We start from the raw sequence: 18564 nt of genomic DNA, 5'->3' as shown, positions 1-18564 counted from the left end.
CTAAAGTACAACCAAAGTTCATGTTGATTCGACATTTGGATTTCCATTTTAATCTTTACTATTTGTGATAAAATTGGTTCACTTGCGAATAAGTTAACAGTAAAGTTTTAAATACGAATTTTGTAGAAGAAAAAAATATGAATGAATAGCAAGAAAATATAAACATACCATATATAAAGAGGTTTTGTCATTTCTTCTTCAGCTTTCCAAGTATCAATCGGGTGAGATTTGGATTTATGTTTTGAGATGTACTGGTGCTATAGCATTTTTAATTTTTAAGAGAGAATTGAATCGTATACAAGCATTTCTTAGGTGTTTACTGCATTATTGAATCTGTAGGTGATTTGTGCATTGTTGGCCTTTTATGTATAGGTGCTATTCAGAAATATGCTACTCATTGGGTTATGTAATTTTATTGGCCTTGTTAAAAAAAATTATAAAATTTGATATATATGACTAGAAATATAATACTACACACACATTGGAGTCATTGTAGTATCAAATTATTCAATGGTTAGATTGATTAAATTCATATTCTACACACACAATGGAATAGGTTGGAGATTCAGATCGATTATAAGATGCCTAAAATAGAATTTTTTGAAAGAAAGGAATGTAACCACAAAGTTTTGGTGTTTTTTTTAACAAAATTGAAAGAATGTGCTCCAGTAAAAGTCAAATTTATTTGTTACACCCATATGTAATGAAGTGAATGCATTTATGAAGTTTATGAGGTTATGGACCACTCAGTCATTTTGTGACTTAAAAAATTCAACCTACTTATACTAAAAGAGTAATATTGTAATAATTAACTGGACAGTTGAGAATTGTTAACAACACATCATTTTTAATAAACTTTTCAATTTTATTATAAGATACAAATTATTAAAAAAATTATAAAATTATGAACACAAATTATTATATAAATAATAAAACCCACAAATTTTTGTGATTTTCAAATGAATTTTAGTTAATGATAAAGAATATACTAAAACATATATTATTAACATTTTTCACCAACAGGTTGTCAATATACTTTAGGTCCGTTTATATTTTATTTAGAAAAAAATACTTTTCTTAATAAAATTAGTTTTTTTAAGTGAACTAAGACCATTTAAGATTTGTCGATGGCAACCTCTATGATCTACATTCAAAGACCAATTGACATAGTATTTAATAAGCTAAAACGTGGGACCGGGATCTGGTTGAACATAATTTCACGCCCATTTTCGTAATCCATTCCTCACAACAATTCCTTCCTTAATGCTTGCTCGACTATCTGTTCTATAAATAATAGTATATGCCTCTGTTCTGAATTCTGATGGTTATGTATTTGACAAAGTAAAAAGAAATTTCGTTTTCACAATAATGGGATATCAGGGTAGATGCGGGGCATAAATTCCTTTCAGACACACAATGTTTGTTTATTAACGTTACGATCAACATGAAAACAAGCCAAAATCAAAGAGAGTAATAAATCCAAAACTTTCCCAATTCCAAACATTACAACTCGGTGTTTGATACACTAGTACGGATCACTGTCGCTTAGCAAATGTGATTTTGAGAGCACTTGTCTAAGGTTTTTCACTAGATCATTCATTGTCATTTGGTACCCCTCACCCATCTGCAATACATATAAATTGGACAAGTGTTAACAAAATGTATTTGTAAGGAAACTAATTTTGAATTTATGTGATTTATGTTTGAATGATTTTTTTAAAAGAAAGTTGATGGTAACACATGATAAATTTTTTTATTCAATACAAAAGTGATATGATGTTGTTTTAACTTGGTTAAAAATCAATTATGAACCTATACAATCAATTTTTAACAACATATAATTTTTTTACCTAAAATTAAATTAGCTGGTACTTCAATGTGATTCAAGATAATTCAACATGAAATCAAACATACGCTAAGTGGTATATACATCAATTCAATATTTTAAGTTATACATGTGTCTAGAAAGCAATAATCTAGCAGGGCTATCATAATCATAATATATATAATACTAATTAATAACTATGCAGGCTAGAAATTTTAGAACATGGAAGTTGATTGATGCATAGCAATATAGCATACCTGAGCTGTGATGGTAATGCAGAGAGAAGAATTTCCAAATGGCAAGACACTGCTACCGGTGACACTGAGATGAAGATTCTCAAGGTGGTCCAATATTTTTAGCTCAACACCATTCTCCTTCTCACAGTGGATCTCAATGAGCACCTCCTTCCCCAACACTCTTACTTCCATCTCAGGAAGGATGCTACAGTTCGTTTCAGTGGAGGTGGTGGTGTCTTCATTGTTGTTTCCATTTGGGTCGGGTTTCTTGTTGAATATCACTGACTCCTTACTCCTTTTTTTGTCTTGTTTCTCCAGTTCCTGTACCCTTTCTTGAAGTTGTTTCAAATAATCGATTGCTGCTCGAAGTACAGAGGCCTTGTCCGTCTATATATGGAAACTTTACAATCACAAATCACTTCATCATTCTTTCTCTCTCTTTAGGGGCTCCATGTTTATTTTGTAATCTTGTGGTTTTAACATTACCACGTGGTTTTCATCGCGTGGTGACTTAGAGTGTTATTTTGTAGGACATAGATAACAAGCCAGACACTCCCTAATAATACACAACAATTTGCAACCTTTTCCTATTCTCCTTTTTAAGGTAAGTAATTGATTATAAATAGTTATTTTGTAGGACATAGATAACAAGACACACACCCTAATCATATACCAAAAATTCGCAGCCTTTTCCTATTCTCCTTTTAAAGGTAAGTAATTAATTATAAATAAAGAGTGGTCAATCATTTTTTATATTTTTATAAATAAAATATTAATATATGAGCTTCTTTCAAAATATTTTATTGGTACAGATTTTTTTTTTATCATTGACCCATCAAAATTAAATAATTTAAAGTTTAAGGAGAGTGTGACAAATTCTTTTTAAATCTATTAATCAATCGTGTAATTTTAACTAGTCAACGATAAAAAAAAATTCATACCCATAAATTATTTTGGAATAGACCCATATTAATATTTTATTTATAAAAATGACAAAATATTATCAACCACTCAATAAATATATCCACTTTTATTTTATTTTATCCTCTTTACCTAAACCGACAAAAAAATGAGTTGGATGCTTACAATGTTCCTTACCGTGAAGTAAACGGGATGAAATGTATGGTAACAAATTGGACGTAAAAAATACGGTTGTTAAAATTTTTGCTACAAGATTCAGATTTTTTTATCATGTCCTATGCTTAATATTATAATGAGAAATTAATGAGAGTATATTATAGAATATTGCAAATGGTGGGTGACGCATACGAAATGACTCCATAATAATGATCTGGTGGCATATAATGACCACTTTTGCTTTCATGATTGCCAAAATTATGCACTTTTAATTAATTTATATTTTAATAAAAAGTAATTGTATTCAGTAGGGGTTAGTAATCGATAAGAATTAAAAAGAAAAACTTAAAAGATAGAAATCCACTATAGGATTCCAAGACTGATGCTTATGCTGAGCCATGGATAGTACGTTAATAATTAAGGAACAGTTAAGAACGCTGTTGATTTAGATTTTAAGTTGAATTCAAGCTTCATTCATTTATCTGTAAAAAATAAGAATTGATGTCGAAAATATTATATCAAGTATACTTCAATAGCTAAGTAGGATCGTGGGTGAAGATTAAGATTAATAATATCAAGTTAGATTTCATCTTTTAACAATAATAATAATTAAAGTGATCGTATAGGAAAAATAGAAGTAATTAAAGTGATGCATGTGTGGCATTGGCATCTGCATTTTGAGAATATAAAATTGAATTGACTAAATGAATGAATTAATTACCTTGCTCAAGCCGGGAATGGTGGCTGAGAGTGCTATGAACCTCTCAGTGAGGTCCTGTCTCCTTCGTCTCTCCGCCATTATGTGATCGATGGTCTGAGAAGAGGTTCTGGTCTTCTTAGCTCCTCCAGTAATGGGCCTTCTAGGTTCTGGGCCTGGGCTTTCCGGAGGCCAAGGGGAATTATTGTTGGAAGAGCGGAGGCGGGGTTCGGGTGAGGCCGGAAGCATGGTTGAGTTGTCGAAGGACAGAATGTAAGTCCTGGGAGTGGACAAAGGACGAGGTCGTTTGGAAGAGTTTTGAGAGCTGTTGCTTTTGACGGCGCCGTCGTTGGTGATGGTAGTGTTTTGGACGACAGGGCGGAAGGAGTGATCGCTTTCGCTTTCGGACGAGAAAGCCGCAGGTGGTTGCTGAAGAAGGATGTCTCTGAGGAACTCGTCATCGTGAGTGCCGTGACACTTCCCTGAGAAATCGTTCCCGCAATCCATTTCCTACATCGACGAAAAAAGTTAAGAAACAATAATAAGATTTAATTTCGATGCTGAAGTAGTAATAGTGATGAATGATGATGTGGCTTTACCATGTGAAGATGCCAATTTTCCCATGGCTCCTCCATAGTAAGGTGGAAGATGTGTGATGTGATGTTATTTGAGATGTATAATAATAATGAGTCGAATCGAGTGGGGACAAGATGTTACTCGTTTTTCACGCAACTTAAATGTCAGCCGTTGGATGACTGATAATGTTCAGGGGGAACGCTGCTGTGTGGGACCATTGCTGATGGATGGGTCACTATGATTAGCCCGAGTTCCACAACCTCTACTATTCACTATTCACTATTTACTGATGGATGGTTTCAAAAGCGAGAGACATTGTTTTTGAAACTGCATTTTCTATTCACAAGTTTTCTGCTGGATGGGATGCCTTCCTCCCTATTTGTTTATTTCTCTTCATCTTTACTTTTTCTTTTTCTTTCTAAATTTCTCCCGCTCTAACTTATGGAAGACAACTCCAACTAGGAAATGTTATTTATAAAATACAGTATAAATAACTATAAAAGATGTTAAATCAACATTTTTTTTTAAAAAAATTGAGGCTTAATTACAAAATTTGTCTCACATTACCATTTTAAAATGATTCTTGAAGTGATGACATACTCTTTTACCATCACATCCACTTGATCATTTAAATATTTAGTACGAAATATAGTTTAAAATTTAAATTTTATTTTTTTTAATTTATTATATTTTTATAATATTATATATTATATAATATATAATATATAAGATTAAATTCTATTTTCGTATAAATTAAAATATATATACTTATATAAGCTTTATTTTTATTTTATATATTATATTTATCTTTTAAACTAATGATTGTAATTTAGTAATTATATTTATCTTTTAAAAATTTATATTATATTTTTAGTAATAAAATTTATGTGAAAATAAAATTTAATCTTATATATTATATTTTAAAAATAATTTATAAAATTATAAAATATAATAAATTAAAAAATATAATTTGAATTGTGAATTATTTTCACATAAAATTTATATTTATATTATTTTTGCACCAAATATTTAAATGAGTATTTGGGTGTAATGATAAAGGAATGTGTTTTTTATTTCAAGAACCATGATTTTTAATTCTTACTTAAACAATTTTTTAAATTTTTATTTTTTAAAAAAATATTGATCATAATCAATATTTAAATTTTAATGATGAACTGTCAAAATCAACTCTAGAAATTAAAATAATATAAATTTTGAGATATATGAAAGCTTAAATAGTAAATTAAAAAATAGGAGAATTGATTTAGTAAAATAGATAATTACACTTATATTTTTAATAGTATACAATTATTAAAGGAAATCAATTTAATTTCCGGATGCTATGTGTTGATGTAGAATTCCTTGCATGCATACACGGAAAATAATACTTGGTGATCATGTCCTTACTCCTAAAATAATAATTGCGGCCCCGAATATATTGATTATGCATGTCACAACTATACCTCTTATTCACGTGGCATAACAGAAATATTAGTGTGTGTACAGGAAAATCAAATATTAAAATTTATAGTAAAAACTGTTTTCTCATTAACATTGTTTTAGCGGTGACCGGATGAGTTTGCACAGGGATGGCGCACTTTGGAAATTACTATTAAAAATGAAATATGTTTTCTAAACTATTATCTATTTTATATCACAAATCCAAGTTTTAATTGTTAAAAATGAAATAATTTTTCTAGATGTTCACGTTTTTTTTTGTCATAATTACGATTTTTTTTATATACATCATATCAGCTTTTATATCAAATTAAAATAACATATTAATTATTAATTCAACATAAAACTAGATAAAAAAATCAACGCATGCAAAATTTATTTTTAATATTAAAATTAAAAACTCAAATATTTAATCAATATTAACTTCATTTTTATTAATTATTTATGATTAAAATTTTATTAATTAAAGTAAGTTTTAATATTTTAAATTAAAATTCTAATACTTATATCTGTAGATACCACGATTAAATAATAAAATGATGATTACATTGATGTTTGTGGGTATCGAGAGAAATTTCAACAATATACTTTGTAACAAATTTTTTGTAATATACTATTTGATGAAATTTATTGAAAAATGCATGATCATGCTGTCTCATTTCTTATTTTATTCCATAAACAAAAATATGTTAGAAATGTTGCTAGCATTTTTCTTAAATTGTAATGAAATTTCTATTCAATTTATTGAAAAGTAAACAAAATGTTCATATGATTAAAAAATATTTTTTTCATAAATAAAGATTAGAGATATTAAATAAATAATTTGATTAGAGCATACTAATATTGTAAACATTTTTTATGCTATCATCCAATTATAAATTATAGTATATAATAAAATTATTGATTTTTATAATTTTTTTAAAAAAATATTTTAAAGTGATTTTCAATTTAGTGATAGTATAATTTTTTTTTTGCAATATATAAAAAGTAAAATCTTAAATAATTAAAGGAAATTATATACTATGCATTAGAGTTTATTTAATTTTATCATAGTTTAAATAATTTAAAAATAATACAGTAACTAATTTAAATTATATATAAAATATAATTTACTTTTATCATATTAATTATTGCTTTACATTTTCATCGATCGAAAGAAGCCCTCGCCCTTCGAGCGTGAACTCAGAGATAATCCCTTTTGTCTTTTTGCAAATGAAGGGACCATTAATTAGGATTTAGGTGATCAAGTTCATGTCCTTTAGTTTTTTGTATTTGGTACCATTTTTCACGCTATTTGATTCCTAGCTTGAAGAGATATGGATATTAGGAGCAATATTCATTGATTAAAAACTAATGATTAAAATTATAATTATTTTTATATTTAGTTTGATTACATATTTAATATATGGCTGGTTTAATTAAAAAATGATTGTAAGTGTATTTTATTTTTTAATTGGTACTCCTTCCATTTCATATTACAATTAAAGTTTTGGAGTTATTAAAAAATGTAATTAATATCTTAAATTTCATAAAAAAAATCCCTTTGACTTATTATAATTGTTATGGAAGAAAAAAATTATTTTAAAATATTTATTATTTTAGTTTTTAAGGTAACATCAATTACTTTTTTTACCTAATTATAATATCAATAACACAATACATAATATATAAATGAATTAAAGATGATGTAAGATTAATTTTGAAAAAAAAAATCTAGAAAGTCTTAAGGGTTTGGATTGGATTGTTTATTTTGTGTGGTATTTATGCTTTCTACTAAAAAGTCATATGAAATCCATCAAAATTAATCTTAAAAGATAATCCATTTAAATCTTTATGATTTTGAATATCATAAGATTTTTGTTGAAAACAATCTTAATTAAATCTCACCAAATTGTGTTGTGATAAAAAAATAATCATAAAAGTCTTGATTGAATACCATAAAAAAAGTTATCTTGTAGGGTATCATAAAGTTTTGGCTAAAATTCATTTTTTTCGTCCTCTATTTTTTCAGATTTATAATTTTAACTCTCCTATTTTTTAATTGAGACATTTGACCTCTTACTTTTAAAAAATTCATAATTTTAGTTTTCCTATTTTTTAATTTAGACATGTTGTCTGCCACTTTTTTAAAAAATTGTTATTTTAGTTCTCTTTTTCAATTTTAGACTTGACTATATTTTTTTTTAATAAATCAAGTTTATTAACAATTAAATAATAAAAAAAATCTTTCATGTGAATAATAAATAGACATGTCTTTGTCAGTGTTTAAAGAATACATGAATTAACGTTTGAAATTAGTCACAAGTATCAAAACTATATGGGCATAAAATTATCATTCTGTCTAGCAATGACTTTCTTATGAAATCTTTTCTTTTTGTTCTATTAGAAGTTATCATCTTTCGAGCTTCTAACCCCTAAAACTAATGCATGCATATTTTCTTTAAATATGATTTAGAAGTTACCCTCTCCCAAGCGCCTAACCCCTAAAAGAATGAAAAGATGAATAATACATGAAAGATAAACAGAAAAGACAATAGGATAGAAAACATCTGGTATTGCATTGATAAATAGTGAAGAGTACATCATATATCGCTTTGGCTTTTAGGCTTGTCAAACCCTAACTAAGGGTTTAGCCACTCATGGCTATTGATGACTTTACAATGGATGAGATATAAGAACTGATGGAATAAGAGATGTGAAAGAAAGAAAGGGAGAAAATGGTGAAGTGAAGGAAAGATTTCCCCTACTAGAGGGGGTGGTGTTGTGGTCTCCTTTCTGCTTGGCTTAACTCCATTTTTATAGTTGTTGTAGTGGACTTGGGTCTGATGCTAAAAATCTTCCTTTTTGATATTTTTTTGATATTTTTTTCTTTTAATCTATTCTTTTCATATCTGCAAGCCAAAAATAATAAAAATATCAATTCCTATCATTTAAGCCAAAAATAACTACTATATAAATATTTTTAAAGATATTTCAATATATTTTTTTTATAAAAAATAGTTCATATTTAGTAGTTAGCACACGTATTGGTTGTGCTATGAAAAAGGAAAGAAAAAGAAACATGCCAAGACATTCAACATAAGACATTCATCTCCTATATTGTTTCTTCTAAAATTCTCTCTTACCAAATAAAGTTTATGTTATGAGAGATAACACTAATGTAGTAACACACATGAACAAGTAGAAAAAAAATGACTTTAAAATGCACCATACTCTCTACTAGCAAAGTTCTAGTAAGATAAATATGACCATATAAAGTAGTGACGTACACAATATTTTTGTGATAACAATTTATGCTGCTAGTTAAACTACCCCTCCCCCCTTCAAGTGAACATGGCTCTAACTTATTTCTAATAAAAAAATTTAATGCATTGGTTGAGTACGAAAAAATGCCTACAAAAGTTTTTTTCTTGTCTGTCTAAAAGATGCACTTGATTGCACTTGTACTTTCCGGGGCAAGCTTGGCAATGTTGTATGAAATGTACATTGGGAAAATTAAAATCCAAATTTGAGATATGTTATATCAAGTTTGTAACAATATTGATGATCTAAATGTGGTAAAAACAAAATACAAAATTTTCCGATGGGGATATTAGGAGTAGATAAAACATCTGATTGTGTAGGTGTTGAAGTAGAATGAGGTGGTAAGTTACCCTTTTCTTTTGCAAAATCCTTTAGAAGCAATGACAACTATGTAAGGTCAAGAAGACATTTTGTTGAATATCATAGCAAAAGCTTAGGCAAAGAAAGAAAATATTGGCATTACTACATGAAATTGTCCTTTTCGAAATCTTCAAAATAATCATAAAAGAATAAGAAAGGCTAGCAAGACAAATAAGCATAATTAAATAAGCCAATAATCCCATATTTTAGTATAAAAGCATATTTCAGTCATCTTTTAACATAGTTGTTAAGTTGGCTATAACAATGGGAGTGTTAGGATTTGTGAAATTTGAAAAAATATATATTTAAAAATATTAGAGGGGAGGGAGGATAGTGATTTGTGTAAGAAGGGTAAAATATAGGCAAGGTGAGAGTAATTTACTCTAAGGATAAGCATGATTGAAGACAAATAAGGGTTAGTTTTTAAGTGAAAAATTATTTTACTAATTGACTTGTGTTTGTTAGCCTAGGGGAGAAATTAGAGTAATTTATCATGGATACGAAACTCTCCATTTTTGGTGTAATAGTTTTCATTGATAGGTGTAAGATGATAGGAGAAAAAATTGGGAGTATTAGGACTTATCTCTTGGAGAAGGTTCCAGATAATAAAACACTAGTGAATCAATGTTCAAGACAAAACATTCTAGCATTGCAAGAGAGCTATATAACCTCAAATAAAATAGAGCTAACCTCATGCTATAGATGAATATTAAATTGAACAATATACAAAAAGAATGACACACTCCAACAACATGAATAATAACTATCATCACAAATCCACAAACATTGTTGTTGCTAATTTGTTATTAATCGTCATTGTCTGGAAGAGGAAAACAATTCAATTTTCAATCATATGTTGAATTAAGCTAAATCCAAATCTAATTGTAAGTGACAACCATCAAATTCAAACCAAACCCTAATCCATAATTAACAATTAAAAGGAAAATAAAATTGAATATACATGAATAAAAGAAAACCCTAGCACAAGATTCCTCTCAACAAGCAATGGGCGATTAAATTCGTTGCGGCGATTCATATACTGGCATAGTTGGCGCTTGGTGATGGCACTGACGTCATTAACATCAGCACCAGGAACCAGTTTCCCCTTGGTAGAGTCAAATATGGTGGGAATCCCAAACATCTTCATCATTTCCAACTCATCCTCATTCTCCTCAACTTCTCCTTCTCTGTCTTTGTTCTCCTTCTGCTCCTTCACGATGTCATCCATGAATTCCAACACTGATTACTTCATCTCCTTGTGCTCCTCCTTCATTAAGTCTTTCCGGTGATGCTTCTACAGTGGGTTAAGGGACTGGGTCCACTGGGAGAAGGAGAGCATGCGTAACAAGAGCGGCCACGATCAGGCAAACTCGAATGAGATCTCTTGTTGCATGCTTGGTCTCTGCCTTGATCACAGTCATGGTTGCGATCACAGTTGTTCTTATTTCTTCTTCGTTCTCTTTCTCTGTCGCGAGTTCAAAACTAGTGCCACTGTCAATAGCGTTGAAGACGAGGAAGCCCTGGAGACCAGTGTAGTTGTCTGCGAGTTTTCGAATGAGATCCAAGCACAGATCTACGATCTCTTTGCCAACTGAAATTGGGGGAAATTAAAATTAGGTCAAAAATTGAAAAAATAGGTCAAATAAATTGAAAAGTGTGGATTTTTGGTGGTGCGAGAAAACAACGAGAAGAAGCTTCGATGATAATGGCAGTTTTAATAAAACTGATGTTGAGTATCTTATTTCAACAATACTTTTAACAAATATCGTCTTTGAACAAATATTTCAAAGACAGTTTTCACAAAAACCATCTTTAAATTTTTTTAATTATTTGCAAAAGTACTACCATATTTTTTAAGACATTGATTTTATAGAACCGTCTTTGATCCCATGTCATAGAAGAGCCCTTTTGCAGTAGTGACTCCTTGTGTTTAATTATGTATGTTTTACACAATGTAATTTTATGATTACTCTGGTAACATTTTCTTAATGAGTAGATTAAAAAATTAATGTAAAGTGAATAGGTAGAGGAAGTAAAGGACACAAGGAAGGGGAAAATGTTATTCAATCAATGTTTCAACTATGTATGTGATAACTGCTAAATAATTGTGAATTAATAGTAGTTAAATAGTCAAATTTTGACTTAAAATTAATTATTTAGCAGTTATTTATAATTAAAAGTTGAAAAAATTAATTAAACTGAATTTCTGGTTGCAGATACGAAAAATGAGGGTACATTAAGCAAAAATGGCAACAGAAAGGAAGAGAAAAAATGAATTCTGAAGCAGGCCCAGCCCAACAGGGGCGCTAAGCGAGCAACTAACTGCAGGCGCTAAGCGTGGCGTTAAGCACGAAGGAGCAGAAACCGTTACGCGCGCTAAGCCCAGCTAGGCGCCCAGCGCGCGATCCAACAGAAGCACAGGCTAAGCGTGCATGACGCGCCCAGCGTGCGATCTGAACGCACTAAGCGCGAGGTATGGCGCTGAGCACGACTACGAAGGCCCATAAGCCCACTTCAGCAACTATAAATAGAGAGGCAGTCCCAAGGAAACTTCACCTCGTCTCAGAGCACTACTCTCAGTACTTCAAGCCTGAGCTTTCCTTCCTCTCTTATTATTCTTTGTTTTATTATCCCCATTCTTTCTTTCACCCCCAGTTGTAAGCCCTCAATGACCATGAGTGGTTAATCCCCTAGCTAGGGCCTGGCAGGCCTAAAAAGCCAACGATGTACGATGTGCTTCAAGAGTTATCAATGCAAAGGAATTTATTCCAGATTTTTCTGTTCTAAGTCTTTTCTTGTATTCTTGCATTCATTCTTAGATTTCTTTTGAGTTTTATTCGCTCGGGAGAGGGTAATTCCCAATAAATATTTAAGATTCAATGCATGCATCAGTTTTAGGGGTTATACACTTGGGAAAGGGTAACACCTAATAGAACATCTTAAGAAAAGAATCTCTGGGTTACCATTGCTAGACATAGAATGATAACCCACTGCCCATGCATTTAAGCAACATCTAGAACTTAAACTTAATGCATTTTAATTATTGAATCTTCGCAAAGGCATTTGGGAGATAGGTAGTTAAAATAGGCTTGCCAACGTGAGGCATCAGGGGCAAGTAGTTAACAGATGTGGGTGGAACTAATACCAGTGCATTGGTAATGAATATCATATTTTCATGCATCGTAGGCCAATTGGGGTTTGTCTGGTCTTGACATCTTTATCAATTGTCTTTCCTTTTAACTTATTTGTTTTAGTAATAGCACTTTATTCCTACATTTATTCCTGCTTTTATTATTTTACTCTTACTTACAAATTGAGAAGTATCTAATAAATGCAATAAAATTCCTGCGGAACGATACTCGGACTTCCGAGGTTTACTACTTAAGAGCAATTGGTACACTTGCCAAAGTATCAACAGTATGTGTGTCTAGTTAATTGCTACTCAAGCATTTAACATGTAAATTCATTATTTTTAATGACATTAGGTGGATGACATCAACTAATAATTGAGGGATTATAGATTGATTGATGGTTTCCAATTCAGGGACTATTTTTTTATTGTTTAATTTTAGGCACAAATATGAATGATCATTACAATTTTAATGGTTAAATTGGTTAATAATTTTTAATTTTTTATTAGCTAATATTAGTTGTTAGTAGGAGAATTTAAATTCATAATTTCTTTTTTCTTTCCTCAATCACTTAAACTTCATTCCAAATCACCAAACATTACAATTTTAAACTCATTTTATTAATTTTAAGGATGAATATGACTAAACATTACAATTTCTGGGCATAAATTAGTGATTCAAGTTATATATATATATATATATATATATATATATATATAAAAGCTTTAATTTAAGGTTAGCACTTGGCATAAAAATAAATAACATCTTTTTTGGAAGCTTGGCTTTGGATAGAGAAGAGCAAAGACATAAAAATTGTAGTGTAAGGCAAATAAATGGATTACACTGTTGTTGAGATCATGCATTCATATCCATGTGTCAAGTTGTTGGATGAGAGATTGCACTCCTTTGAGAAGCAAAGACAAATATAAGTGAACATATATAGTTCAGAGGCCTTGGGGCGCAAAATGCTCGTATAATGGAAACCTGACCATCCTTGCACGAATGCAGTGTTACACTACTGATTTGTTTGGTTTATTTGGTGTGGGTTTAAATGGTTTTGACACGTGTCGTATGGTCGACCTAATGGTCGTTGATTGCTCTAATAATAAGAAGATTTTAGCTCCATGAAGTGGTGTTTGTCTTATTCATGAGCATTGGATTTGACTTGCAATAATTGGTATAATATCACAGTTGACTGCCATATATATGAACTTAATGTTATATTTCTTGATATGTGTAAACAAAGTTGTTTAATGCACGTCCTATTTTATGTGTGTGTATGCATGCATATTCTTTTGTGATTGTGGTGTTATGTTTGTGTGTAATATGCACGTAGTTTGTGCTCGGATGCTCGCCATTCTAACTGTTGTGTTCATGCATATGAAGCAGATGGCAAGAAGAATCATTAATTTATTCCTAAGCTGGGGGTCATCAACTCATCAAGGCAACACCAATCTTTTTTGTATTTGCCTTTTGGGGTTACGTTTTATTATGTATTTTGTTGGGTTTTTATTATATTTGTATTTTGTAACGAGCTAGTCAATCTCTTTATATTATTTTCACTAGGTAGCTTGATTATTATTCAGACTTGTGGATTTGTAATACCTTGATGCAATGATGCAATATACGTGATGTATTATATGTTTTATGGTGAATTTTTTAGCTTTCTGCGGGATTGACAACACCGGTGGAAATTTGCAAGCAAACATATTGGACAACCCAAGTAGTCTTATTTGGATAGACTGTGCATTTAAATTTATAAGTATATAAACTTGAGGATTTGCATTTGAATCAACAAACTCAAACCAAAACAATCATATAAGTATCATTTTATTGATATGACACACGAAAACAAAGTAAACGCCATTAATCCTTAGTCATGCCAATAGCAGGATTGGACCTCCTTTCCAGCACATCTAGCTTTGAGTTTAATTAGTTTGGCCTTGGTTGTTTTCCTTTGGTTCCATCTCCCGACATCAGTGTTGTTACATATGTCATCATTGTAGTATTTCAAAGAAAAAAAAAAGAATCAAAAAGCAGTTACCCAGCTCCTGAATAATTAAGAACTTCCAACTCAATAAACAAATATTTGAGAACTCCATCACACAGTTACACTACATCTCATACAACTTCAAAAGATCTGCTTCAAGCTCTTAGCCAAATCGTTCACCGTCATGTTGTATTTCTCACTCATCTGCAATATAGTAATTATGGAAATATTTATAATTTTAAATAATTATAGATTATATACAATCATATATATAAAAGTAACTAATACAACTAGTTTTGAATTGAATGTTATACATAATTGTAGTAGAATTATAGAGTAGTAGATTTGAATTAAAAATTTACTGTATATTGCTTGAGAAAATGGAATACCATATAACTATTTGCAACATGCATGGCTTAATTACCTGAGCAATTATGATAATGTTGAGGATAGAGTTTCCAAATGGCAATACGCTGCTACTGGCTATTGAGAGATGAAGATCTTTTAGTAGGGCCAATAGCTTGAGTATGATGCCCTTTCGTTTCTCACAATAGATTCTAATGAGTACTTCCTTCCCTAAACCTCTTGCTTCAACTTCAGGGAGCACTTCACTAATAGAGTTTGTTTCACATGACGCAGAACAAAGACGTGATTTCGTGATGATCAATGACTTTATACTTTTATTCTTATTGCCCCCTGCTTTTTCCAGCACTGCTATGCGTTGTTGAAGTTGTTGCATGTAGTTGAGGGCTTCCCGAAGCACAGTAGCCTTGTCTAACTATATATATTAATTTTAACAATAATTACAAATATTTACCCCAAGTCAAAAAGCAAAAATGTAAAACATTAAGAAGCTGTGGGCTAATTTCTAAGTTTAGCTTTTTCTTTTTTATATATACGACAGGATAGTATTCCTTCTTGGGTAAAAATAAAAATAAAAATTCTAAGTCTAACAATATTAATTTACAAAAAAGAAATTACATTTTAAGTTTTTTTCCTTCCTTAATCTACATATTTGTCAAGGCTGAAGGGAGGGAATTAAATAATTTGATTTGTATTTTTGTATATTTCTTTGTTTCTAATTCTAACTAAAACAATTGAACCGATCTAATTCTGTTTGTAATTTAGTTTTTTTTTACACCATTATTATTTGTAATTTGTGAAAAAAGAATTAGCATTTTTTTTAAAAGATTTTTGCATTTGAAAAACATATAATTGTTGCAGATTTTAAATGTATATATATATATATATATATATATATATATATATTTTCTTCAAAGATGCTTTTTCTTTTAAAAGTAAAGAAATGGGCCTTAATTTACAGGTGAACATTATATGCATATTCAAATTTCGCCATTTTCTTTTATAAAGTACATAAAATTCATTATAAAAAGTTAATGCAGTATAGAGTTTTCCTTCGATCATACATTAACATTGCAGTAATCTTAATTACTATTACGTTTATGCGTTGAAAAAGTCTATCATAAAATGTAATAAGACTATAATAGAAAACACTAATAAAGACCCACGATAAATCGACTAAATGGTGATGGATACTTAAGATCGATCATTTCTACGAAATCTTATATTCAAATAAACTTCATTCTCATCAGAAACACATTAAACTTTCCGAACAATTGAACATGTGTTTGGGTTTTGAAATGTCAACTTGATTTCAGCTCATCATATGGATCGAAAAAAGCAAAGTTTCTGTGATCATTAATATTTAATAAATATGAGGCTAGGTGAGCAATGAAAAAGTTAATAATTACTAAGATATACTCATACCTTCTTCAAGCCAGGTATAGTAGCTGAGAGTGCTAAGAATTTCTCCGCTATATCCTGTCTCCTTTTTCTCTCTGACATTACATGATACTGTGTCTCAGTAGAGGTTCTTGCCCTTTTTGTTCCTCTGTCGTTATCCCTTATTGTCTTTGCCTCCAACTCATGGTTGTTCTCTACACCCCTTTTAGGCCAATAACAACTTGTTCCAAATTCCTCTTCGCTGCTCTTCAAATAAGAGTCAGTGTATTCCACTTTTGGCCCAATAGCTGCCACAACATTTGAGCTATCATTGTTGAACCTTACCATCTCATCAAAGGATACAGCGTTGGTGCAGCCAAAATCATCATTCATTTCCTTTAAACACAAATTATGAAAGCCAAAGTAATGGATACGGGTTACACATTGATCGATCTAGATCATCGATCATACTATATATAAAGTCTAAATATATAATGGCTAATAGCTAGGAAAATATTAATTATGAAATAAAAAATAATTACCAGATGAGAGAGCCAGTTTTCCCATGAGTCCTCCATCATATCAGGAAGTAACGAGAGCATGGCGTTCTGTCTTTTCTGGGTGCTTCAAGAAATTAATTCTTGAACCTACGAAGTTGGTTTTTAGTTGCTAGAGACAAGATAATATGTAAAATCGGTTGCCCCAAGTATACATCGACTTGTGTTCCTTATATATATAATTAAGTGGTTCAAAATTTAAATATTTATTTTATATGTGTAATGATTATGATATTTTTAATTAATTATTTTATATCAATATCATATTTTTTTATAAAAAAAACTGAACCATGGGAAGGAAGAGCATCTAATAATCGAGTAAAGGACTCACAATTGACGACAGAGCAAAAAGCTGCATGGCTGTGGTTGGGACTTGGGACATAAGATGTGGCACAGTGGAGGAATTCGTGTCGCTTGTGAATTTTTTGATTATAAAAAAGATCCACGTGGACATGGCGTCTCAGTTTTCTCTTTTGGAGTATCTCCGTTTCCGGTTTAGATCCTCTCCCGGAAGCTTGTCTCATGTCTCTAGCCTCTTCCCAACCAAACAATTTAAGTAGAATCTTAGAGACCAGTTCTCTGGTTCTATTTGGATAAGATTATTATTTCTTTTTTGTACTAATTAGACTAAAATAACCACACATAAGTTTATCTATACACTTGATATTAAGTAGAGTTTTTAGTTTGTGTACAAAGAAGTTAATAAGAAACTTCAAATTGAAGGTAGATTGCATCATGATTTTTAGTTCGATAAAAGAGAGAATAGAAAGACAAAAAATTAATAACGTTCAAGAAAGTGAGATTTCAAGTTAAATCATATTTTTAAAACTTTGATTTTTAATTATGTCATGTAATACCGCGTAATCCAATATCATCCAGTGGAATAAGATTTTTATTGATGTAAACATTTAAATAAATTATGTTTAAAATTAATAAAGAATAATTTAAATTATAATATAAGATTATTTTTAGTTATTAATAATATAAAAATTATTACAATCAATTTAAAGATGTCACGATCCAACTTAAAAGGTGAATTTATATATATATATTAGATATCCTGTACAAGGTGTACAGATGAGTTTAAATACATCCAAAAGAATAAATCCCGTGAACAAACCCAACAAAAAAAGGAGCATGGAATCAGTTAAAGACAAAAGTGGATTTGTATTCCAGGAAGAGAAGAAGAAGATGGTATTTACCTTCTTCCTATATGAGAACCACTGCCAGGAAATGCTTTTAATAAAATGCAGAATCCCCCCAGCATCAAAAGCTTCGTTCCTGAACGCGATCTTGTTTCTCTATGACCATAAGCACCAGCAAGTGACGTGCCAAAGGGAAAATTTCCACCTACGATTCCTCCTTTCAAAAGACAGAAAGCCAAATTGAGAGTACAGCTGAGATACTGTTTCAGGAATAGCTGTATGCACCCCATCCAATTGAAAACCTCATACCAGATCTGCAAAGTTCTTTGGCATGACAAAAATAAATGATTTGATGTTTCCTGTTGAGAATTACAGAAGTAACAAGAAGTCTCTAGATTTGGAATATGAATCCCCCGCTTGTGCAGCTGGTCGCAAGTTGGCAATTTATCCAGCAGGAGTCTTCATG

At 30.5% G+C, this 18564-nt stretch overlaps 3 protein-coding genes across 4 annotated transcripts; all 3 read right to left on the bottom strand.

Annotated features, from left to right (window-relative positions):
* Positions 1-1374: 1374 nt before the first annotated feature.
* Positions 1375-4541, bottom strand: LOC114422683 (transcription factor bHLH18-like). Its single transcript, XM_028389163.1, has 4 exons — positions 4435-4541; positions 3860-4345; positions 2083-2448; positions 1375-1624 (listed from the first exon to the last, which is right to left on the bottom strand). The coding sequence occupies exons 1-4, from the start codon at positions 4468-4470 to the stop codon at positions 1526-1528; spliced, it is 987 nt and encodes a 328-aa protein (XP_028244964.1). The 5' UTR covers positions 4471-4541; the 3' UTR covers positions 1375-1525.
* Positions 4542-10301: 5760 nt separating this feature from the next.
* Positions 10302-10760, bottom strand: LOC114423966 (U4/U6.U5 small nuclear ribonucleoprotein 27 kDa protein-like). The gene is made up of 2 exons (XM_028390860.1): positions 10494-10760; positions 10302-10352 (listed from the first exon to the last, which is right to left on the bottom strand). Exons 1-2 carry the CDS (start codon positions 10758-10760, stop codon positions 10302-10304), a joined length of 318 nt encoding a protein of 105 aa, XP_028246661.1.
* Positions 10761-14463: 3703 nt separating this feature from the next.
* LOC114424480 (transcription factor bHLH25-like) lies at positions 14464-17493 on the bottom strand. 2 transcript variants are annotated; one of them, XM_028391337.1, is made up of 5 exons: positions 17285-17493; positions 16939-17043; positions 16442-16792; positions 15078-15431; positions 14464-14857 (listed from the first exon to the last, which is right to left on the bottom strand). In XM_028391337.1, exons 2-5 carry the CDS (start codon positions 16996-16998, stop codon positions 14795-14797), a joined length of 828 nt encoding a protein of 275 aa, XP_028247138.1. In that variant the 5' UTR covers positions 16999-17043; positions 17285-17493; the 3' UTR covers positions 14464-14794. The 2 variants fall into 2 exon arrangements, with proteins under 2 accessions (XP_028247138.1, XP_028247137.1); XM_028391336.1 differs by lacking the exon at positions 17285-17493 and having other exon boundaries at positions 16939-17183.
* Positions 17494-18564: the final 1071 nt, after the last annotated feature.

Source organism: Glycine soja, chromosome 8 (assembly GCF_004193775.1).
Source record: "Glycine soja cultivar W05 chromosome 8, ASM419377v2, whole genome shotgun sequence".
Classification (NCBI taxonomy): Eukaryota; Viridiplantae; Streptophyta; class Magnoliopsida; order Fabales; family Fabaceae; genus Glycine; species Glycine soja.
The sequence above is the reverse complement of the archived record's forward strand: the minus strand, read 5'-3'. Positions and strand labels throughout refer to the sequence as shown.